Source organism: Nansenia antarctica (assembly GCF_963989245.1).
Source record: "Nansenia antarctica genome assembly, chromosome: 19".
Taxonomy (NCBI): Eukaryota; Metazoa; Chordata; class Actinopteri; order Argentiniformes; family Microstomatidae; genus Nansenia; species Nansenia antarctica.
Window position 1 is genome coordinate 443684 of NC_137692.1, and position 27500 is coordinate 471183.

The 27500-nt window shown below is 43.2% G+C and overlaps 1 protein-coding gene across 1 annotated transcript in view; it reads left to right on the forward strand.

Annotated features, from left to right (window-relative positions):
- The window catches only part of drosha (drosha ribonuclease III), a gene marked incomplete at its 5' end in the record, with an annotated part of 108881 nt that overhangs the window by 57253 nt on the left and 24128 nt on the right, over positions 1–27500 (forward strand). Inside the window, 2 exon segments of the mRNA XM_080549273.1 lie at positions 5090–5134; positions 15280–15437. Coding sequence (XP_080405399.1) covers positions 5090–5134; positions 15280–15437 — 203 coding nt within the window.

Consider the following 27500-nt stretch of genomic DNA (forward strand, 5'->3'; position numbering starts at 1 on the left):
CAGACTAACGTTTACTCATGTCGAAATGCGCTAGAAATACAGCCCAAACACTAAGGAAAATCACAAAGTTTTCACTTTTGAACAACGATGCCATTAGCGATCAAAGATAGCTACTCTATCATTACTAACACACAGCCACTCTGAAGGCCTCTACCATGCTTCTGCCTCACTTGTGCGGCTAGTATGTGGTTCACGCTGTGCAACACTGTTGGAATCCTTCTGTGTAGCCTACGCACAGCCTGTGCGCAGTGGTGTCATTCCACTTCTGTACACACTTCTGGTGGCTTTCATATTCCCCATTACATAATTAATGGTTGAAAACAGCTGCAGTCTTGCTAGGGTAGCAGAAGTAAGACAAGTACTGTAGGCTACTTGTTAGTTAACAAACAAAGCTAACTAGCGAGCTAGTAAACAAAGGCTGCCTGTGTTTACCTCAGGACTGTTTGTCTCAGGGTCCTGGTGCGTTGAATACTTCCTGCCCAGGAGAGCAGAAAGAAGAAGCGTTGTTTGTGAGGCTGTGGTTCCCAGCCTTAGCCCCACTGGTCTTTGCTTTCTCAAGCTTTCTTGTCATTCGCACAAACTTGTCCCGAATCCTCTCCTCCACTACTGAACCACATCATCTCTGGCTCCGTTCACCAAGCAACCAAGCGACGGTGTGCAACATGCCTGCGTCCGGTTGGTTCGTTGAGAAATGAGAGAGGTACGCCACAGCCTGTGTGACCTCCTCTGGAACAGCGGCGCGACCTTGGTGAACTTACGCAGACCCCTGGTTGCGTTGTTGTGGATGACGCATGGATCGGCCTTTACATTGTTTGTGGAGAACACTGCCCCCCCCACCCCCCTCCCGTCTGTTCCTCACTGTATTATTATGGCCACAAAAGTTTAGCCACCCTCCAGTGTTTACCACAAAGGGTCTACGCCAGCAGAGGGAAAATACAGGGTTGGGTGCCACTGCTAAAATATATATATATAACTGTGGCATCGACACCTAGCCATGCAGACAATATCCCAGTAGATTTTTAGGTTTACCTGATTGGTTTGACATTCACGCCAATTACACATCACGTTGCCTTGAGTGCTATAACTATAACTCAGGACAGAAAATCTGACATTGAGGAACACTCAGAAATTGGGTTTCAGCATAGACATGGACAGAACATAATATCTACATCTTATGATAAAACAAAGAGTAAAGAAACATAGCATAACCCCTAAACAGAGGAGGGGTAAAAAAGTGAAAAGGAAAAGAAAAAAAGTAAGAAAAAAGGGAGAAAGTAAGAAGAAATAAGAAGGCTGGAGGTGTTTCAATCAACATGTTACTGGTCATATATTTTGAATGAGTATTAAATTAGGAGGTGTCACGTTTCATATAAATGAAAGTATTTTTCAAATATATAGATTTTGAGTCTCAAAAGGTATGTCATCTTTTCCATAACAAAAATGTCTTGGACAATTTCCAGCCACTGTTCACTGTGCAGGTTTATATAGTTATACTATCATACAAATGCAGAAACATATACCCTAAACCCCCAACCCCTGCTTCCTAGCGAACATGACATGGGTTGCCGTGACAACAGAGGCGGTCACCACAGTGCTTTGTTAGTCCTGTGCGGTGGTACAGCGGCACAGCCCCCCTCCCCCCTCCCTCACCCCTATGATGCGCCATCACAATCACAGATGGAGTGGTTTGAGAGAGACACTCGGACAAAACCTCCCTGATCACTGAAGGAAAATGTTTTTCTACGCTGAATGCAACCAACCCCCATCCGTTCCTGTTTTCTGTCCAATTCTCAAACATGTCCTCGTATGTCATGTCCACGTTATTGCTCACTAGAGCTACAATGAATTAAATGCACCACAAAACATTTCAGTACATTAGACGTCAGTCAACACATCCATAGATCCAAGAAATTCGTAAAAAGGTGTAATGTTCCTGAATTTGACTGTGCGTGTCTTTGTTTCTGGGCATACCAGTAGAGTGTGCTAGGCTGACACGCTGCAGCTCCTCACGCAGGTAAAGATACTTGGCTGTCTGACAACTCCCACTCCGCTACCTCAGCCCAGCCAACACGCTCTCCCTAACCCCTCACCACCGCCACTATTGGAATTGATTTACCCCCCTACAACATAAGTGTGCTTTGTTCCTGTAGCATACCAAATGACTAATATACGCCCATGTTTACTGTAACACTCTTTCTCTCTTTGTTTTGAAATTGGATTTGCAGTCCTTTCAAAAAATGTTCCTCTGGTCTGTGTTTGGATTTGTTGTGAACATGTCCGTATATGTTCCTTTAGACAGGATGACAATTTCTCTCCAGTGTTGCTATTCTTCTGTTTGAGGGAGTGTGTGTGGGTTTCTCCTTTTTGCTGTGTCCTTGGCTAAGTAGGAGTTCAGAAAGAAAACACATCACACTGGCCCAGACAGAAGATGCTCTTCTACAGCATAGTATACCAACATATACTATAACAACATATACTATACCAACATAAATCCTTATGAAAGAGTTCAAAGAGTTTTTTCCGTAGACAGACACTTATATTTGAGGATCACCTTGAGCATTCCGGACTGTCTGGTTTTACATTGCTATTGATCCATCGGCTGTGTCCTTATTGATCCAGGCCAGCTCCACACTGCAGTAGTGCCTTTTATGGGTTGATTGACAGGTTGCGGGCAGCTAGAGACCGGTTTGTTGGGGTGCTTTGGAACTTGTAAGAGAGGAGCACCATTCCGTCTCAGTCACGTGTCCTGCAGCGTAGCTGGTCTGGACTACCATCAGAGAGACAATGTGTACATACAGGCCTGTGACTGAGCCTGGGTGGGAGCCTGATTTGCTCAGGTTAGAGCAGCACTGATTAACACTAGAACAGCCGCGAGGGGTCATTTTGACCCCTGTGAGTAAAGAAACATGTTATATCTTTGCACTCCATCAAATTTCAGGACCCTCCTTTCGTGGCTTTTCCTAGACATGTGCGTTCTACCCCCCAGTATCCTTACATTTTCAAAATCACACCAGGAGAAGCTAGTATAAAGCTTTTTTGCTGTTTTTCTGTGTAAGAAGCAGGCTTATTTACAAGCGGCCAACTAGTGGTCGATGTGTGTAAATAGCAGCTTGAGCATTGTAAAGAGGGGGTTTTAGTAGTAAAAGGGCACGGCTGTTCTAGTTTAAACATCTCCATTGGGCTTCTCTGGTCTTCTCGGCAGCCTGTTTTTATTTACTTTCCATTTAAACGCTCATTACAGGACATAATTGCAATTCAAATAAAAATGTTTGTGTTTTCTGTTTTTTTAGTGAGAGAGCTCATCTTCAAAATGGCAGTGATTCACATGATCAATTGTGGCCTTTAATTACGCCACACTCACTCTGGGGGAAAAAACATTGTTATTCTTAAATCCCCACAAGACGCAGGCTTTAATCATGTGAACCTGTTGTCTGGCACGTCTTAGGAATGGCTGCGATTGAAACATTGTCTGTTCTGCTGTGTATGAAACATTACATTACCTCCCCTACCCCTACCCATCTTCCCTAACCCTCCCACCCCCCCTCCCCCCCTGGACATGCATACAACCTCCCTTACCCCTACCCATCTCCCCTATCCCTACCACACCCCCCTTCCCCGTTGGTTAACTCTGTGTTCTATGTGCTCATGTTATCTGTTCCTTGTTGTTTCTGTGTTTTCCGTTTCTCCCATATTGTCAGCGTCTTTGAGCCTCGGAAAAGCGCTATATAAATACAATGAATTATTATTATTATATTATTAGTATTATCTGTTCTAGTGGATATTAAACATTATCTGTTCTAGTGGATATTAAACATTATCTATTCTGGTGGATATTAAACATTATCTGTTCTGGTGGATATTAAACATTATCTGTTCTGGTGGATATTAAACATGATCTGTTCTGGTGGATATTAAACATGATCTGTTCTGGTGGATATTAAACATTATCTGTTCTGGTGGATATTAAACATTATCTGTTCTGGTGGATATTAAACATTATCTGTTCTGGTGGATATTAAACATTATCTGTTCTGGTGGATATTAAACATTATCTGTTCTGGTGGATATGTGGAATGTGGGCAGACTGCGAGCACCCCACGTTTGAATTTTAATCACACGCCTTGATCAAAGCCCACACACTGTGTGTGTGTGTGTGTGTGTGTGTGTGTGTGTGTGTGTGTCTGTCTCTGTCTCTGTGACTGTCTCTTCAATGCTTCAATATTTATAATTGCTTAATGTGTGCGACTCCAACAGTGTGTGTTCACCTGAATCAGTCAGTATTATTATTATTACCTTTGAGTGATGCTATCTACATTCGCTGAAGAGCCCATATGATGTTGTATTCACCTGTGGGTCCATGTCGGCACAATGCTGATATGTGCTTCAGTGCTTTTCTACTTTGAAAGAGATGCAAACCCGAACGGAAGCATTTGCTCCCACATATTGAGCACTTTCATTCATTTTTCATCGGCCCCTCAAGGCGAGAGGGAGGTAGGTTAGTTGGTAGGTAGATGAGGGGGGGTCCGCCCGCCCGCGGTGTATCTCCTTCCTCTCGTGAAACCCTTTGGAGACCTGAGTGAAAGGGTTACTTCACTGCCTCCACCAAGGCTCCATCACCAGGATGACTCACCTAGTACGAGACCAGCTCTCCCAACTGCCTTTGACCTGCATCTCCCCTAGCAACAAACCACTAGCCTGGGTCTTATCCCTCCCCGGTAGGCCTGGTGTGGTGGTGCCTGCGCCACGTACGGCTCTGACGCAGTCAGCAGGAGGGAAACAGGGCCCAGGCCGATGTGCTGCATGTCTCTCCACAGGCCATGGAAAGGAGGGCAGCATCGCCTGTGTGTCTTGATGGGAGCCCCCCCCTCGCCCCCCTGGCGGCTTCTGATCGTCGATGAGGGACACCTCTGTGTCCGGAAATGAGACACTGACTCATTTACTGTTGTTTTACTGTTATTTTAGTTATTTTAGTGTTATTTTAGTGCCTCAATGGAGGTGGCGATGGTTTTTCAAAGCACTTTCCCTGAGTAATCTTGTCGTCGTCCCCCCCTCCCTTGTCTCTATCTCCGTCTCCTCTCCCCTCTAACAGGACCTACGGGAGGTTTGGATCAACTACCCGCCCCATCCCCTGCAGGTTGGTTGAAATGTATTTTCTTTTACAAGACATTGTATATTTCAAATCATTTAGGAACGTTGCCATTCTAATTACTTATGATTCATTTGGTTTTAAATCAATCAGTAATGACAATGGCGACACCACTAAATATGTAAGTTAAACTCTGAATTATGCTTACATTAACTTTTGTTTTTACACTACCAATATCTAGTCTCAATATTCTGAAGGAGGCAAGCTCCAAAGTTTTCAGAGACACAAAGATACAAGCACAGGAGTAAATGCACAAAACATTTCTTTACTAACTAAGCTAGCATGAATACAAAACAATAATATAAAACAATAGTAATGTAACGAGGGAGGCAATGAGTTAATTAAGGGGCTTGATGACTTGGAAGCTTCACTGGGAAATTAAGGAATGCCTGTGGTACACGATGCACGTCACCTCATCAATGAATCAAATAGCGAGACTGTTGTCATGTCACCTGTTTGTGAGCGACAGTGTCTGAAACTCAAATGAAGAAGCTGGCAGTCGGAGACGGATTCCTAGCGAGTTGTGTTGTGTTTTATTCTTCAGTCACTTCAGAACAGCATGGATGAGGGGGTGTGAGTAGAGGCAGTACAATAGTGGCTGCAGATTTGATAATAATGGTTCACAAGACTCCAGTCTACACAATACAATATTTACCAATCGAACATTACATCTAGCACACCATTTCTTATACCAAAGAACGATACACTCAATTACTTTGAGGGGTCTTGAGTCAATGAATTACTTTGAGTCGTCTTGGAAGTTATTTCCGTTGGCGATCTCCAGAAAACACTCAGCGACTGTACAATGATTTCTGAAGCGTTTTGACTGTTGTACCTATTGCAAGTACGGTTTATCACATGGTGAATGTTTAGTCACGTAAAAAGTTAAGATTACACTAGTAAAATATCTGATAACATAACAAACATTACACATAATTGTAGTTGGTCAACTCTCCTCATTCAGCACTACAGAATGGTAGTTCTATGACATTGACTTAGATCAGTATCATGCAACAAAATGCACTGGTTGTGTTTAGTCAGGATTTAACACTAGAACAGCCGTGCCTATTTTACCTACTATAAGAGCTGCATTGGGGTTCAAATGACCATAGTGCATGGTAAGCTGCTATTTACACACAACGACCACTAGTTGGCAGCTTGTAAATTAGCCTGCCTCCTACATAGAAACACTGCAAAATAGCTTTATACTAGCTTATCCTGATGTGATTTAGAAGGAGTAAGGATACTGGGTGGTAGAACGCACATATCTAGTAAAGGTCATGAAAGGAGGGTCCTGAAAATTGATCGAGTGCAAAGATATAACCTTTTTTTTTTTACTCAGTGTTAACACTACAACAGCCGTGCCTATTTTACCTACTAGTAGAGCCACCTTGGAAGAATGTAAATCTGCTATTTACACACAGAGATCACTAGAGGGCGCTTCTTTTTTTAGCCTGCCTCCTACACAGAAAAACTGCAAAACACCTTTATACTATCTTATCCTGAAGTGATTTTGAAAGTGTAAGGATACTGGGTGGTAGAAGGCACATATCTAGGACAAGTCATGAAAGGGGGGATTTGATCGAGTGCAAAGATAGAATATTTTTTTTACTCACAGGGTGATAAGATGAATGTCAGATGAATGCGGAGACCGAGAGGTGTTGCTTCCTTATGATAATGAATTAATGCTCGAGATAGACAATCAAGATAAAGTTTAATCCATTACACAGCGCTGGGCCAGCCTCTCTCAACACACGGCAAGCAACGGTGAGAGACTCGCGCCTAATGACACTTTGCAGCGGCCTTATATGCTAGATTTCTGCTGACACCGGAAACAGCTGTCCCTTGCCAATCATCGGTCACCCGTCATACATGTTTACATACTAAAGTTAGAAGCTAGCTTGCCTCTGCTTCCCTACCATAACGGTTTGTTTGTTCCGGTCACCAGTTACCTGACTCTCAGTCAGCTGACCGTTCGTTCCCAAATATACTGATCTATTGACCCCAGTACCCATATAAGTCTACCACCTGGCTGACCACCACAAGGCTCCACTGTCCTTAGATCCCAACTGGTCCCCATCTCTATATTTGGCTCAGGTCCAGTTACAGAAACGCATGCTGACTCAGAATGGTCAGTTTATGTCCTGAGAGTGGACACACTTAAAGTATGTTTAAGGTTACACAATGAGTATTGCAATATTTGATAGGCACACAGCATCTTGCACATAGCTGCACAAAACGCATCATATCAGCTCACTCTTTTTTTTTCTCCTCTAATGGACAGTAACTTTAATTATTTCTCTTTCTTTCCACATGGCTGAGATATTGCATTCCTCCCCCGGAATTGTCATCAAAGGACTCTCCCCATAGACAAATACAATTCCTCAGTCATGTGGCCTGACAAAGTGAACAAACATCTCACTCCACAATTGACTTGGCATGAGTAAAAGGTCACTTTGTGGTTAACTACTCTGATTAATAATCACCTCCTTTGGATAAAAACCTTTGTTGTTTAAAGGAGAAAATATCCAAATAGGTTTCTCATTGCTATGTCTAACTACTCATTACAAATGAAGTAGGTATCATTTCCATCATTAATTCAAATCACATGTTTTTCCATAGTTTGTTACATAATTATACATTTTTAACAAATAGGGATATCGTCAATCCTTTTCTTTAGGTATCTTCGATATCCTAGGTCGATCTTCAACAGAGGGACCATCATGCTTTTCCGGTCGCAATGAGGCACTATCTGAGACGCTGGAACATTGTTGTCTTTCCGCCTTATCGTCCTCTTGTATTGTTGCTGTATTATGGAGAGACTCACAGTAGAAATTATTTCATTCACCCTCATGCTGCTTGCTCAAATGTTTTAACAGTGTTATTGAAACTCTAAATCCTTACCCCCTACTTTTCTCTCCCCTATTGTTCTATGTCCCCATTGTCTGATCTTAAAGGTTTACTCCTGTTGTGGTGAATACGTACAACAATTGTCAACAAACTGGCAAACTCCTGCAACTGAGTCTAGTGCGCTATTTGGTTTAACTCCCTGGATGTCACGACGCATGCGAACAAGATTAGTGTCAGATTCTTCAGTTAAAGTAAAGTCTGTTTCGTTAGTTAACACCCAGAGCGTATACAGAACCGATAGAATTGTGGCCATCCATCTTATGCACAATGAGGCCAGGCTCACACGGTGTCTCCCGTCACGCATCGTCTGTCCGGTATCTCTTGTCCTAGTTTCAATCTTAATTCACAACAACATCAAGAATAATTGTTAATAGCAGAGATAGTCATCATTATGGTACTGAAATCAGTAATCGTTTCATAATACGTGTTTTCCCCTTTGCTTGGTTCTCATCGTCAGAGTTGAGAGTGGGTTGGGCCCCCTGTGGTCCCCCCCATCTAGTGAGTTATGCACTTGCCTGCTGAGACATTTTTAGATACAGGGATTGCACAATCGTTAAGTACAGGTAGACAGACATTTAGTTTCTCTCAAAATGGTTAACTCGTCCTTCATCAATGCTCCTAGAGGAAACAAAAAGATTTGTCATTTGACGTTCATGCCATGGGTATTCAAACTAGGACGTGTGTTGTGAAAAACCGTGAACCGTCCCTTTAATATTCAAATCAGTTCTTCAGTACTTAGTTTATTTACTGTCAATGTGCAATCTGAGTCAATTCCCATAAGCATACTTTTAATGAGGTAGATAGGTTCTATTCTACCCGTATGTTAAAAATTCTGATCACAATCGTTACTGATGGCTTGAATACTTCCCCGTTGGTCGATGTACACTATAAGCTTATTTTGCATTAAGGTGTAAATTTGCTGTGAACATTTAAATGTTCTATCCCTCTCTTATAGTCAAATATTTCTCAGTCAATCACCCGTTGGTTTTAGTAGATTTATCAGAGACACTCTTGAGTCAGTGTGAATGGTTCTTTATCATAAATGTTGCATCAATGTGTAATGCTCGTGCATTCAGCTGTTGGCCGATTAACACTGTTGATCGTGTGAAGTACTGTCATTATTCGTATGTGTAATTGCTTTATCAACGTCTGTAGTCTGTCCTGTCATTATCATGTTTCTGCTTCCAAACAGAAAAACAACATTTTTATCTACAGTTACACAGAGAATTATTATTTGTGGTTTCCCCTTTCTCTCATCCGTCAATCGTTCACTGTCATTTCAGCCCCCACTTCTGTTAGATTGGCCCTCAGCAACGCCCCCCGTTGTTAGTCCGTCGCTCATTTTCCCTGCAGTTTCTCGGTTCTGTCAGGAGATAGAATTGGCAAGAGTTGTGTTGTCCGTTCGGGATTATTCATCAATCAAAATGTCACATATTCCTCTTTGCTTGTGTGAACATCAACAGTCATCAATGCATGTCTCTGTTTACTAAGTAAATTCAAATGTTACGTTTACTGAGTCAATGCAGAATTGTATGATAATTACAATAAGAGACAACTACATTTTCATGTCTAACACTTCTATGTGTTCTCTGCGTGTCTGTGTCACCGAGCTGCGTCTTGTTTGCAAGGGCAGTTCTATTAATAGTGTTGGTTCAGAGCGTCGTCCCTGGTGCAGCGTTGTGGAGCACAAGTGCACTCGTCTCTTACCACCTTTTGCTGTTTGTGCTAAGCTATTTAGCTTGTCCTGAAAATACAATAGTTATTCATTTCACTCTTTATCATTTGTTTACAATATGTTAATCAATACAAGGATTATTATTACTTAACTCAATGATTTCCCTATAACTCTATCACTCGACATGCTTCACGTAAGACTTCATTACCCATAATGCTTAGTATTCATTCCAACCCTCTAGGTCCGCGTATTGCGCCAGCTCCAAGACTTGTGGTTGGTATCGCTTATTAAACAATCCCAAAGCTTCTCTAACCGACTTGTACTTAATAATCCGTTTCTCACAATTTGCTGTCCTAGACGTTCGATTACCCATGTTTGATTAATTACACTGCACACAATGTTAGTAAAAAGGAATTCTTTTATCTAAATTGTCTCGTTAGAGCTTTATAGTTACACCATTCGTGTCATATACTTTAATTCAGTCTGTTGCATTGCGTCTCATCAAGGTCATTTAAATCCACGTCTCATCTGTTCTCTCCTGTCTCAATAAATCAATCTTGTCACTCAAATCTGTTGCGCTGTAACATTAACACAAATACCGTATCCGTTCAACGTCTTATCGTCCTACAACTGTCTTTTTTACCGCTGACCTATATCTTTCATTATCCTGTTTCTCTACATAATACCACATTACTAGACCACTTTAAAACACTTTCTTTAGATCACACTTCAACTTACATACCATAACCACTTGCGTGTCAATACCTTATTCATTTAACCATCTTTATCAACATTCTACTTCATAGTTTCAATTGACTCAAGCGTGCTGCAGTTCACCTTATTTCCTGTCAAATACCTCAATATGTCTGTACCTTACAGATAAACAAAAATAAAACCCCCCCCCCGGAATGCCCAATTCCGTTTAATCAATTCTTCTATGAATTAATCAATATCCAGTGTCAGTATTAATCTCCTCCAGAGTGACACCTAGCAGCTCTGTCCTTTTTAAACCGTATTATCCTATATGTGGATTAATGACCTTCATGTTCCCAGCAATACGCAAACTTTAATGTTTAGTCAAATTTAATCATTGGCCCCCCCATCATCAAATTCATCCCCTTTCCTTCATTCAAGGAAAAAAATTACAGGTTTTTCCCTCTAGAACAACAATTCAGGTTAAGCACACAACCACACTGGTTTATCTGCCTTACCTGTCTCGCTGAATCTAGGATCCTGTTCGTTAAACGCCAATTTGATAAGATGAATGTCAGATGAATGCGGAGACCGAGAGGTGTTGCTTCCTTATGATAATTAATTAATGCTCGAGATAGACAATCAAGATAAAGTTTAATCCATTACACAGCGCTGGGCCAGCCTCTCTCAACACACGGCAAGCAACGGTGAGAGACTCGCGCCTAATGACACTTTGCAGCGGCCTTATATGCTAGATTTCTGCTGACACCGGAAACAGCTGTCCCTTGCCAATCATCGGTCACCCGTCATACATGTTTACATACTAAAGTTAGAAGCTAGCTTGCCTCTGCTTCCCTACCATAACGGTTTGTTTGTTCCGGTCACCAGTTACCTGACTCTCAGTCAGCTGACCGTTCGTTCCCAAATATACTGATCTATTGACCCCAGTACCCATATAAGTCTACCACCTGGCTGACCACCACAAGGCTCCACTGTCCTTAGATCCCAACTGGTCCCCATCTCTATATTTGGCTCAGGTCCAGTTACAGAAACGCATGCTGACTCAGAATGGTCAGTTTATGTCCTGAGAGTGGACACACTTAAAGTATGTTTAAGGTTACACAATGAGTATTGCAATATTTGATAGGCACACAGCATCTTGCACATAGCTGCACAAAACGCATCATATCACAGGGGTCACCGTGACCCCTCACGGCTCTTTTAGCGTGAAGCGGTCTCAGAGTCGATAGAAAGCTGTTCCGGAAACCTGTTGGTCCGGGTCAGAATCCTCTGGTACCATGTTCCAGATGGTCACAGAGAGAACAGGGCCTGGCAGGGGTAGTAGATGTCCTGCGTGGCTGGGAGCTCACGGCCTGGGATGACCACAGGTGCCCGAGGCTTCAGTGGTAAACAACACACTTCTTAGATCAAGGTATTTGAAGGTTCCCGCCCCCCCCCCCAGCTCCCATCTAAGAAATAACAGTTATTTGTGTATGTGAGGGAAGTGAACATCTTCTACAGGGCGTGTACTCTACATCAATGCTCTTCTTTACCAAGTAGTAGGAGTTTATTTGTTATTGTATCTATACCTACAGGTACAGTAGATACCAACATCTCCCCCCTCTCCTCTGGGCTGCAGGGCTGTATGGGCGCGCGTCGGGAGCAGACTGAGCTCTTTGTATTTTTAGCCGCGTGCCCAGTCAGCCCCGTCCCTCCTAACCATTGTTTAGCTGCCGCCGTCTCTCCGCTCTCGCTTTAGCTTTGAGACCGTAATCCTCTTTCCTATTTTTACTCACTCTCTCCCTCTCTCTAACTCTTTCATTCTCTTTCTCTCATTCACACTCACACGCGTACACACACACACACACACGCACACGCACACACACACACACACACACACACACACACACACACACACACACACACCAACACCTCTTGCTTTGTATGATCTGCCCAGAAACATTGAACGTACAGACAATGTTTGTTTGAAATTAAGGATTTGGGAAGAAGAGATGAAAGATGCCTCCAGTCCTCCAGGGACAGTCAGACCGTTCAGACTCTGACGTGTGAGAGTGTATCAGTGTGTATGGCAGCACTTGTCTGTACTTGCACTTTTTTATGCGTGTCAGTCATAGTGTTTTTACATGACATTATACTCCCCGTCCTGGTCTTTTCACAGTGCAACCGATCTCCAAACATCCGTCCGTCTGTCTGCCTAGTGTCAGCACTCCTGAGTACAACTACTAGGACTTAAGCTGCTGGCACAGGAAGCCATAGAAACCCAAACCCCCAGGAGTAGCCAGCCACAGAGGCCAGGGCGGGGCCCCTCGAGTCAGTCTCCCGGTCCTCCGTGGTCAGGGAGGGGCCGCCGCCGCCGGGTGGTCCGTGGTCATTAGGAGTCCAGACGGAGGTTCCGTCAGGGTGGTCCTCTACCTATGTCGTTTCATTTCAAGTTCAACGACCTTGAGCGGGAGGTTCTTATCGGAGCGTCTTTAGTGAAGACATCGGGGTTGTCAGTCGTGACCGTGAAGCCCTCCGGTGTACAGCAGCAGAGGCAGCCGTCAGCCCAGGGGCTCCGCCTAAAGGGTTACGAGGTGCCGCTCTGCCCCCGGGCGGAGAGAGGGCGGTCGGAGAGTGAGGTGAAAGAGACGCGGCTGTAATGAGGCACAGGCTTATGATGATGCCAGACGCCCCGGTGGCTGCCACACAAGGTAATTATGTGTGTGCAGGTTGGCATGCATGTATACATTAGCGTTTACATCGGCCCTCTTGGCTTTGTGGAGTGGAGCAGAACGGTTTGCTGGTTGACAGGCTTATCTTTGTCTCTCCTGTCCTCTCCCTGCGCACCCTGCACACCATCGCTGCCAGCTCTCCTGTCCTCTCCCTCCGCACCCCCTGCACACCATCGCTGCCAGCTCTCCGACATCATTTCCTGTGTGTCGTTTACGCTGACAGAGAAGCTCAGAATTCCCCGTATTTTCAGTGTGAATAGATACCACGGGTGCGGCTGTGAGGAGGTAGAGACGCCGTCTGATGGTCACAAGGTTGGCAGATCGGCGGTTCGAGCCCCGGCTGGCCACATGTCGAAGTGTCCTTGCGCAAGACACTGAGCCCCAAAATTGCTCCCAGTGAGCAGGCTGGCGCCTTGCGTGGCAGCTTGCCGCCGTTGGTGTGTGAATGGGTGAATGAGAGGCCATTGTAAAGCGCTTTGGAGCAGCAAAAAAGGCGCTTTATGAGTGCAGTCCATTTACCACTCCCAAGCCTTTGACTGAGCTAGACCTCACTCTGGGTGTAATGTATGGCTGGAATGTGCTGTATATGACACTTTGAAGCTTTGAACCACATAATTTTTATATCTGATTTTAGTTTTTCTTTGAAGCATTGCTACTGGCCATCCGCCAGGAACATTTGACAGATGATCACCACAACTCACCACCATGTTACAGTAGAAGTGGTCTTTTTTTGTCTAAATAGCCAGGAAATATTAAAAGATTTGCACAAATAATAAGAAAAAAGCCTTTTTTCAGACCCGGAACTTAATATATTAGAGGTGGCCACATGTCAAGGTGTCCTTGGGCAACACACTGAACCCCGAATTGCTCCCAATGAGCGGGCCGGGACCTTGCATGGTAGGTTGCCATCATTGGTGTGTGAATGTGTGTGTGAATGGGTGAATGAGAGGACATTGTGAAGCGCTTTGGAATAAGGTGCTATATACTGTAAGTCAGTCCATTTACCATTTATTCAACCATTTAATATGTCGAAATGATGAAATCCTACAACGCCCATAGTGCTTTGCGGCTCCCAGCCAGCTATGGATGTCCGTCTAAGCTAAGATGCTCATACAAGGTGTTTACTTATTGATGTAGACAAACCAGGCAGTAGCTAGTTGGTGAACAGTAAGCTGCCTCCTCCCTAAAGCTCCTTGTCGTTTTCAAAACCATGTGTTTACCCCCAAATACTCCCCAAATCCTCAAACTAGCGATACCTAGCTTTTAATCTACAGAGCGCATGTGTAAGCTGTTTTTACATACCCGCACATTTGTAAGTCAACAACGATTTTGAGGTAAAAAAAATAGGTGAAGTGTCCCTTTTAAAGAGAAGTCACATGAACAATCAGTCTGAACAGAATACCAAATGCCAGTCTGATGAGACTGTACACTGTGGCCTGTAAGTGTTTGGGTTCAAATGTCGTTAGGTGGGACGCATGGCATTAAAACCACTGTCATTAATTACGAAGGAGGGAGAAATTAGATGCTTCTCTGGAATCATGACATTACCAGCAGCATCGCAATTAAAATGTTGAGTTTAAAAATAAACGTCTGCCTCCCTGGTGTTCGTTCGACATATCCATTGGAGAAGTCTTTACTTAATAATGAAAACAAGTGAAGAAAATTGTTAAATATAGCAGGCAGAGTTTGGAGTTGACATAAGACAAGGTTTTGACTATTTACAGTAGTTGTGCCATGATGTGTGTTAACAAGGTCAATTGGAAGTACTTTTCCCGTGAACTTTCTCATACAATTATGTTTAATTGTATTATGTACACTCTATATTGTTTGTGTTCTATGCTAGATGTATTGGTAAAGCAGGCAGAGACCAATTAGATGTTGCTGGGCTAATGAATGCACCTATAAGGATCTCTCCAAATATACACACAATTTGTAGCATATTTCTGTGCCTAATGAAGGAAATCTTAACCACAGAGTTCAGCGGTTATTGCTAAACCTCAGGTCTCCTTCTCATACACCAAACCACAAACCAAGTCCTGAACCACGATCCTGAACCTCGGCAGAAGAGATATTCTATTAACAGAACAATGACACTAATCCTGGCTGTGTGTTCTGTTCTCCAGGTCCAGGAGCCTCAGACGGACAGGCAGCTGATTGAGACGTCCCCAGTGCTGCAGAAGCTGACAGACTTTGAGGACACCATCGGGGTTCTGTTCACACACGTGCGTCTGCTGGCCAGAGCCTTTACCCTGAGGACCGTGGGCTTCAACCACCTGACCCTGTAAGTGTGTGTATGTACGTGTGCGTGCGTTCTCTATGTACCCACACTAAAAACCCATCATCAATATGCCATGCTAAGATATTGTCAAGTTCATTTTTTCAATCTTTCTTTCTGCAGTGATGTGTCCTCTCCCTCCCTCTCTCTCTCTGTGTTCTCAGGCCGTGTGTGATGCATTGACGAGTGTCTCAAAGCCTTGGGCACAGGGTCATGGAGGCATGGTCCTTCTCAGTGATGGATAGGCTGTTTAGCTCATTGCTGGCCCAGTGCCTAATCCTTGGGCTTTCACAGCCTGTAGCCTAGGGACACTAAAGCCCCTCTCCTTCTGTGGCCTGACATCATCTGTGAGGTCACAGCCCCACTCCCCAATGGGAAATTGAGTTTTAAAATGCTGTTGGTTATATTTACATGCTTGCCCACTGCTTAGGTTAGAAATTATCCTCTCTTTCTCTTTTTTTCTCTTTATGTTTCTCTTCCTCCCTCCATTTAGCCAAACAGAATTATTCAAAGAGTATTTAATTAGATGAACATACCTTTGGTTATACTGTAGCTAGAACTTTGATTGTTTATTATTGATTATGTTTATCCGAGGTGTGTATATGTACGTACTATGGTTTAGCTAGCTCACTGAAGTGTGGTATTTTAATAGAAATGGTTAATGGTGCTCTGACTAACATTTAAAATTGAGATTTTTCGCCATCATAACTAATAGTTTATGCTAATATCTTTATTTCAACACGCTGGTTAAGTGACCATAACCAAAAAAATCCCATGACAATGAAAGTATCAACAGTCTGTCATGAAGACAATAGCAAGCTTGTATGGGAGTTCCCTAGGAGAGTGAATGCACTTACACACTGCCCATACATACCCAACACTTACACACTGTCCATACATACCCAACACTTACACACTGTCCATACATACCCAACACTTACACTACACACTGTCCATACATACCCAACGCTTACACTACACACTGTCCATACATACCCAACACTTACACACACCCATACATACCCAACACTTACACACACCCATACATACCCAACACTTACACTTACACACTGCCCATACATACCCAACACTTACACACACCCATACATACCCAACACTTACACACACCCATACATACCCAACACTTACACTTACACACTGCCCATACATACCCAACACTTACACACTGCCCATACATACCCAACACTTACACACTGTCCATACATACCCAACACTTACACACACCCATACATACCCAACACTTACACTACACACTGTCCATACATACCCAACACTTACACACACCCATACATACCCAACACTTACACTACACACTGTCCATACATACCCAACACTTACACTACACACTGTCCATACATACCCAACACTTACACACACCCATACATACCCAACACTTACACTACACACTGTCCATACATACCCAACACTTACACACTGTCCATACATACCCAACACTTACACACACCCATACATACCCAACACTTACACACACCCATACATACCCAACACTTACACACTGTCCATACATACCCAACACTTACACACTGTCCATACATACCCAACACTTACACACTGCCCATACATACCCAACACTTACACACTGTCCATACATACCCAACACTTACACTACACACTGTCCATACATACCCAACACTTACACACACCCATACATACCCAACACTTACACACTGTCCATACATACCCAACACTTACACACTGTCCATACATACCCAACACTTACACACTGCCCATACATACCCAACACTTACACTACACACTGTCCATACATACCCAACACTTACACTACACACTGTCCATACATACCCAACACTTACACTACACACTGTCCATACATACCCAACACTTACACTACACACTGTCCATACATACCCAACACTTACACTACACACTGTCCATACATACCCAACACTTACACACTGTCCATACATACCCAACACTTACACTACACACTGTCCATACATACCCAACACTTACACTACACACTGTCCATACATACCCAACACTTACACACACCCATACATACCCAACACTTACACACACCCATACATACCCAACACTTACACTACACACTGTCCATACATACCCAACACTTACACACACCCATACATACCCAACACTTACACTACACACTGTCCATACATACCCAACACTTACACACTGTCCATACATACCCAACACTTACACACTGTCCATACATACCCAACACTTACACTACACACTGTCCATACATACCCAACACTTACACTACACACTGCCCATACATACCCAACACTTACACACACCCATACATACCCAACACTTACACTACACACTGCCCATACATACCCAACACTTACACACTGTCCATACATACCCAACACTTACACACTGCCCATACATACCCAACACTTACACTACACACTGTCCATACATACCCAACACTTACACTACACACTGTCCATACATACCCAACACTTACACTACACACTGTCCATACATACCCAACACTTACACACTGTCCATACATACCCAACACTTACACTACACACTGTCCATACATACCCAACACTTACACTACACACTGTCCATACATACCCAACACTTACACACACCCATACATACCCAACACTTACACACACCCATACATACCCAACACTTACACTACACACTGTCCATACATACCCAACACTTACACACACCCATACATACCCAACACTTACACTACACACTGTCCATACATACCCAACACTTACACACTGTCCATACATACCCAACACTTACACACTGTCCATACATACCCAACACTTACACTACACACTGTCCATACATACCCAACACTTACACTACACACTGCCCATACATACCCAACACTTACACACACCCATACATACCCAACACTTACACTACACACTGCCCATACATACCCAACACTTACACACTGTCCATACATACCCAACACTTACACACTGCCCATACATACCCAACACTTACACACTGTCCATACATACCCAACACTTACACACTGTCCATACATACCCAACACTTACACACTGTCCATACATACCCAACACTTACACACTGTCCATACATACCCAACACTTACACACTGTCCATACATACCCAACACTTACACACTGTCCATACATACCCAACACTTACACACTGTCCATACATACCCAACACTTACACTACACACTGTCCATACATACCCAACACTTACACTACACACTGTCCATACATACCCAACACTTACACTACACACTGTCCATACATACCCAACACTTACACTACACACTGTCCATACATACCCAACACTTACACTACACACTGTCCATACATACCCAACACTTACACTACACACTGTCCATACATACCCAACACTTACACTACACACTGCCCATACATACCCAACACTTACACACACCCATACATACCCAACACTTACACTACACACTGTCCATACATACCCAACACTTACACACACCCATACATACCCAACACTTACACACACCCATACATACCCAACACTTACACTACACACTGTCCATACATACCCAACACTTACACACACCCATACATACCCAACACTTACACACACCCATACATACCCAACACTTACACTACACACTGTCCATACATACCCAACACTTACACTACACACACCCATACATACCCAACACTTACACACACCCATACATACCCAACACTTACACTACACACTGTCCATACATACCCAACACTTACACTACACACACCCATACATACCCAACACTTACACACACCCATACATACCCAACACTTACACACACCCATACATACCCAACACTTACACACACCCATACATACCCAACACTTACACACTGCCCATACATACCCAACACTTACACTACACACTGTCCATACATACCCAACACTTACACACACCCATACATACCCAACACTTACACTACACACTGTCCATACATACCCAACACTTACACTACACACTGTCCATACATACCCAACACTTACACACACCCATACATACCCAACACTTACACTACACACTGTCCATACATACCCAACACTTACACTACACACTGTCCATACATACCCAACACTTACACACACCCATACATACCCAACACTTACACACTGTCCATACATACCCAACACTTACACACTGTCCATACATACCCAACACTTACACTACACACTGTCCATACATACCCAACGCTTACACTACACACTGTCCATACATACCCAACACTTACACACACCCATACATACCCAACACTTACACACTGCCCATACATACCCAACACTTACGCACTGTCCATACATACCCAACACTTACACACTCACATACATACCCAACACTTACACTACACACTGTCCATACATACCCAACACTTACACACACCCATACATACCCAACACTTACACACTGCCCATACATACCCAACACTTACACACACCCATACATACCCAACACTTACACACTGTCCATACATACCCAACACTTACACACTGCCCATACATACCCAACACTTACACTACACACTGTCCATACATACCCAACACTTACACTACACACTGTCCATACATACCCAACACTTACACTACACACTGTCCATACATACCCAACACTTACACACACCCATACATACCCAACACTTACACACACCCATACATACCCAACACTTACACACACCCATACATACCCAACACTTACACACACCCATACATACCCAACACTTACACTACACACTGTCCATACATACCCAACACTTACACTACACACTGTCCATACATACCCAACACTTACACTACACACTGTCCATACATACCCAACACTTACACTACACACTGTCCATACATACCCAACACTTACACACTGCCCATACATACCCAACACTTACACTACACACTGTCCATACATACCCAACACTTACACACACCCATACATACCCAACACTTACACTACACACTGTCCATACATACCCAACACTTACACACACCCATACATACCCAACACTTACACTACACACTGTCCATACATACCCAACACTTACACTACACACTGTCCATACATACCCAACACTTACACTACACACTGTCCATACATACCCAACACTTACACACACTGTCCATACATACCCAACACTTACACTACACACTGTCCATACATACCCAACACTTACACACACCCATACATACCCAACACTTACACTACACACTGTCCATACATACCCAACACTTACACTACACACTGTCCATACATACCCAACACTTACACTACACACTGTCCATACATACCCAACACTTACACACACCCATACATACCCAACACTTACACTACACACTGTCCATACATACCCAACACTTACACTACACACTGTCCATACACACCCAACACTTACACACACCCATACATACCCAACACTTACACACTGTCCATACATACCCAACACTTACACACACCCATACATACCCAACACTTACACTACACACTGTCCATACATACCCAACACTTACACTACACACTGTCCATACATACCCAACACTTACACTACACACTGTCCATACATACCCAACACTTACACTACACACTGTCCATACATACCCTACACTTACACACACCCATACATACCCAACACTTACACTACACACTGTCCATACATACCCAACACTTACACTACACACTGTCCATACATACCCAACACTTACACTACACACTGTCCATACATACCCTACACTTACACACACCCATACATACCCAACACTTACACTACACACTGTCCATACATACCCAACACTTACACTACACACTGTCCATACATACCCAACACTTACACTACACACTGTCCATACATACCCTACACTTACACACTGCCCATACATACCCTACACTTACACTACACACTGTCCATACATACCCTACACTTACACACTGCCCATACATACCCTACACTTACACTACACACTGTCCATACATACCCAACACTTACACTACACACTGTCCATACATACCCAACACTTACACTACACAGTGTCCATACATACCCAACACTTACACTACACACTGTCCATACATACCCTACACTTACACTACACACTGTCCATACATACCCTACACTTACACACTGCCCATACATACCCAACACTTACACACACCCATACATACCCAACACTTACACACACCCATACATACCCTACACTTACACTACACACTGTCCATACATACCCTACACTTACACACACCCATACATACCCAACACTTACACTACACACTGTCCATACATACCCAGCACTTACACTACACACTGTCCATACATACCCAACACTTACACTACACACTGTCCATACATACCCAACACTTACACTACACACTGTCCATACATACCCTACACTTACACACACCCATACATACCCAACACTTACACTACACACTGTCCATACATACCCAGCACTTACACTACACACTGTCCATACATACCCAACACTTACACTACACACTGTCCATACATACCCTACACTTACACTACACACTGTCCATACATACCCTACACTTACACACTGCCCATACATACCCAACACTTACACACACCCATACATACCCAACACTTACACACACCCATACATACCCAACACTTACACTACACACTGTCCATACATACCCAACACTTACACTACACACTGTCCATACACACCCAACACTTACACACACCCATACATACCCAACACTTACACACACCCATACATACCCAACACTTACACTACACACTGTCCATACATACCCAACACTTACACTACACACTGTCCATACATACCCAACACTTACACACACCCATACATACCCAACACTTACACTACACACTGTCCATACATACCCAACACTTACACACACCCATACACACCCAACACTTACACACTGCCCATACATACCCAACACTTACACTACACACTGTCCATACATACCCAACACTTACACACACCCATACATACCCAACACTTACACACACCCATACATACCCAACACTTACACACACCCATACATACCCAACACTTACACACACCCATACATACCCAACACTTACACACACCCATACATACCCAACACTTACACACTGTCCATACATACCCAACACTTACACACTGTCCATACACACCCAACACTTACACACACCCATACACACCCAACACTTACACACTGCCCATACATACCCAACACTTACACACTGTCCATACATACCCAACACTTACACTACACACTGTCCATACATACCCAACACTTGCACACTGTCCATACATACCCAACACTTACACTACACACTGCCCATACATACCCAACACTTACACACTGCCCATACATACCCAACACTTACACACTGCCCATACATACCCAACACTTACACACTGTCCATACATACCCAACACTTACACTACACACTGTCCATACATACCCAACACTTACACTACACACTGTCCATACATACCCAACACTTACACTACACACTGTCCATACATACCCAACACTTACACACTGTCCATACATACCCAACACTTACACACTGTCCATACATACCCAACACTTACACACTGTCCATACATACCCAACACTTACACTACACACTGCCCATACATACCCAACACTTACACACTGCCCATACATACCCAACACTTACACACTGCCCATACATACCCAACACTTACACTACACACTGCCCATACATACCCAACACTTACACACTGCCCATACATACCCAACACTTACACACTGTCCATACATACCCAACACTTACACTACACACTGTCCATACATACCCAACACTTACACTACACACTGTCCATACATACCCAACACTTACACACACCCATACATACCCAACACTTACACACTGCCCATACATACCCAACACTTACACTACACACTGTCCATACATACCCAACACTTACACTACACACTGTCCATACATACCCAACACTTACACACACCCATACATACCCAACACTTACACACACCCATACATACCCAACACTTACACTACACACTGTCCATACATACCCAACACTTACACTACACACTGTCCATACATACCCAACACTTACACACACCCATACATACCCAACACTTACACTACACACTGCCCATACATACCCAGCACTTACACTACACACTGTCCATACATACCCAACACTTACACACACCCATACATACCCAACACTTACACTACACACTGTCCATACATACCCAACACTTACACTACACACTGTCCATACATACCCAACACTTACACACACCCATACATACCCAACACTTACACACTGCCCATACATACCCAACACTTACACTACACACTGTCCATACATACCCAACACTTACACACACCCATACATACCCAACACTTACACTACACACTGTCCATACATACCCAACACTTACACTACACACTGTCCATACATACCCAGCACTTACACTACACACTGTCCATACATACCCAACACTTACACTACACACTGTCCATACATATCCAACACTTACACTACACACTGCCCATACATACCCAACACTTACACACTGCCCATACATACCCAACCAACGCCAACAGAAGTTGTGGTGTTGTTCATTGCCGTTTTTTGTGATGACTCAACATCTTAATTGGCATTGGAGTTTGTTTGATAAAAGTGTAATTGTCCCCTATTTCCATAACAACGTTGTTTGTTTCCTTGCCAACTGCATGTTGGCAACTAACTTACAGAGAAAATCTGTTTTCCGTTTGCTAGATGGACATGTGGTGGACATGCCCCTTTGGTGCCCATCCCGTGGGTATTCGGTTGTTAAGTCTGACGTCAAACGTGACGTTTTGCAAAATTCCCTGCACCATCGTACCAGTGTACTACAGCGGTAGAATGACAGTTCAATCGTTTTTTAGACTCGGATCTATTCATACAACAAGGGACACAGCACTTTCCTGTTTTTTCCCATATTTGTCAGCGTCTTTGAGCCTCGGAAAAGCGCTATATAAATATAATTTATTATTATTATTACTGAGGCATTTCGAAGACAGCGCCTCAGCCAACTTTGGACCCGGAAACACGTCACGACTTAACAACCGAATAGGGGTGAAATTGGGTCAGAGGCAGTAGGACAATTTTGAGCCATTGGAGCGAATCTCCTGCACCTTTACTTGGTTGGGCAATTAAACAGTGTTTATATCCATAGTTTCACAAAGTTAACTCAGCCCATTTAACATGTCACCTAACATGTCACTCAACTATGCACATACTGACGGCCTAATTGCGGTGCATTCAGAGATGTATATCGACATACACTATCAACAAGGCAGATCTGAGAATATTGCAACATTGTAATGAGGTAGATGAGAGCAAATTTGTAGCCAATCAAAAAGATGCAGCTTGTGAAAACCTCTCTGATGTCATTGCGTTGCCTAAGCAGCCCTACGTTACATCCACACTACAAGTACTTTAGCAATGTTTAATTACATTTTGGCCCGCATATTTTATTTGAATATCTAATACAGACAGGAAGGTGGACGAGCAAGAGTGAGACTGAACCGTGAAACAGTGACAGAAATATAGCGTTCTGACATACTATAGATGTTGACTCCTTGTCAGCTAGAACTCTTCCTCGGGCAACTATAACAGCTTGCAAATGCTTCCTGTAGCCAGCTAAGAGTCTTTCAATTCTTCTTTTGAGAATTTATCCCTGGCAGAACACCTCTAGCTCAGAAATATTCTTTGGCCTTCTTGCATGCACGGCATGTTTGAGATCTCTCCACAGACTTTCAATAATATTCAAGTCTGGGGACTGTGATGGCCATTCCAAAACCTTCATCCGTCTTTCCTGGAGGTACTTCATTGATTTTGAAGTATGCTTCGGGTCTTTGTCTTGCTAGAATACCCAACCTCTCTTCAACTTCAATTTCTGGGCTGACCTTCGAACATTAGCCTCTAGAATGTCTCGATATTTGGTGGAATCCATTCATCCTTCCAACAATATTGTCTGTGCCCCCAGCTGCTACACAACCCCAAAGCATAATGGACCTCCATGCTCAACAGTTGGCAAGGTGTTCTTCTCTACAAATGCTTCACCCTTTTTTCTCCAAACATACCTTCTTTGGTTTCTTCAGGTTTCTCAAGGTTTTCTTTTGCACACTTCAGACGCTTCATTTTGTGTTGAGGTGGTATGAAAGACTTCTTTCTGGCAACTGTTTAACTCAACGTTGTTGTTTAAGCTACGCTGTGTTGTTGTCCTGTGAACAACTAGACCGCTGTCTGCTACTCTTTTTTGCAGCTCTTTTGCAATGATGTGTGGGTTCTTCTGAGCATTTCTCACCAGATCTCGGGCCATTCTATCTGAACATTTTCTTGGTCTTACAGATCTTGCCTTGACTTCAATTGTTCCATTTATTTTCCATTTTCTGATGATGTTTCTGACAGTGGAAATGGGTAGTTTGAAACTTTGAGAGTTTTTTGTACCCTTCTCCTTGATGGTGGAAGTGAACTATCTTGATTCTGACATCATTGGACAACTGTTTAGAGGAACCCATGTTTTTTAACACCAGACACAACAGTCGGATACTTTAGAAGGCATGGAGTTACTTCAGAATATATAGTTCAACCCTGGAATTATATTCACCTGACTCATTGAAGCCCTAACGAGTAAATCACCTTGGACTGGGCCTTAGTAATCATCTTCTCAAAATGAAACAAAGAATAATCCAAAAGGGTTCCCAAACTTTTGCACAGGGTCCTTTTCCTTTTTTATCATTCAAAAACTCTGAAAATTTTAAATAATTAAATTAAACCTTGCTTTAAAATTTCCAAAAAGGTGTCATGTAAGCATTTAGTGTTCAGGTTTGCTTTCAATCACTTGGAGATTAATTGTAACAGACATTTAAACCAGGGGAGCCCAAATGTTTATACCCCACTGTATATATAAAACTAAAGCTGGAAGAAGAAAAATAAAATAAAAAATATTCTAACCAGCAGTTTTTTGAGAGAAAATATCATCAAATACCAAATATCACTATATTTATGTAATTGTTGCAGCACTGGATGCTTCAAACTGTGTCTCCAAACGGCAAGTGACTTTCTACTTTACTAGCAAATTGAGCCAAGAAACCTAGTGTTTTGTCTCTTTCTACCTTTTTATAAGAGGCTTTGTATTTCCTTTGCAAACATATTGCAGTGCATGAATGCCATGTTAAAGCCTTTGTATATGACTGAGATGCGTTGATGAGTCAGTCAGGTTTGAAAGAAAGTCATTTCTGTTTTGAACAACCCTGTCACTGTTGGGTTTGAAACATGAACAACCCTGTCACTGTTGGCTTTGAGACATGAACAACCCTGTCACTGTTGGCTTTGAGACATGAACAACCCTGTCACTGTTGGCTTTGAAACATGGCTTATCCCTTGTTATTGGTGTTTGCTTCCTGAAAATGAAATAAGGGTTAGGTTATGTACTATTTTGGGGGATGCAATGGGAGGGTTCAGAGTTTCTGGTGAAAACAGCGAGCTTGACAACACAACACTATAGTGAGCCTGACAGCTAAACCAAATTAGCCTTGACAGCAAACTTCTGATATTGTATTGGCAGGCAGCACTCAGTAATTACTTTTAGATTTGCCACCAGGACGTGTGTGTGTGTGTGTGTGTGTGTGTGTGTGTGTGTGTGTGTGTGTGTGCGCGTGCGTGCGTGCGTGCGTGCTGCGTGCGTGCGTGCGTGTGTGTGTGTGTGTGTGTGTGTGTGTTGTTCAAGGGTCTGCTCAAGGTTTACTCAGAAGGACTTTCTTCTCAAGGTTCATCTCCACACTGCTTTTCCATTTGTTCGGTGTCAGAAGACCGAATGTTTACCGAATGCAAGACAGTGTTTTTTTATGACGCGATCAAACAGTGCAAGCAACCCATGCTGTTCTGTGAATGAGACGGGCATCATGTGATGGCTGCCTACTGCCAGGTCATACAATTACAGCAAACATGTCGTCAGTTTGGCATCAGTTCTCTGAACGACAACGAGAGGCACATTCCCACATTAAGACTTCA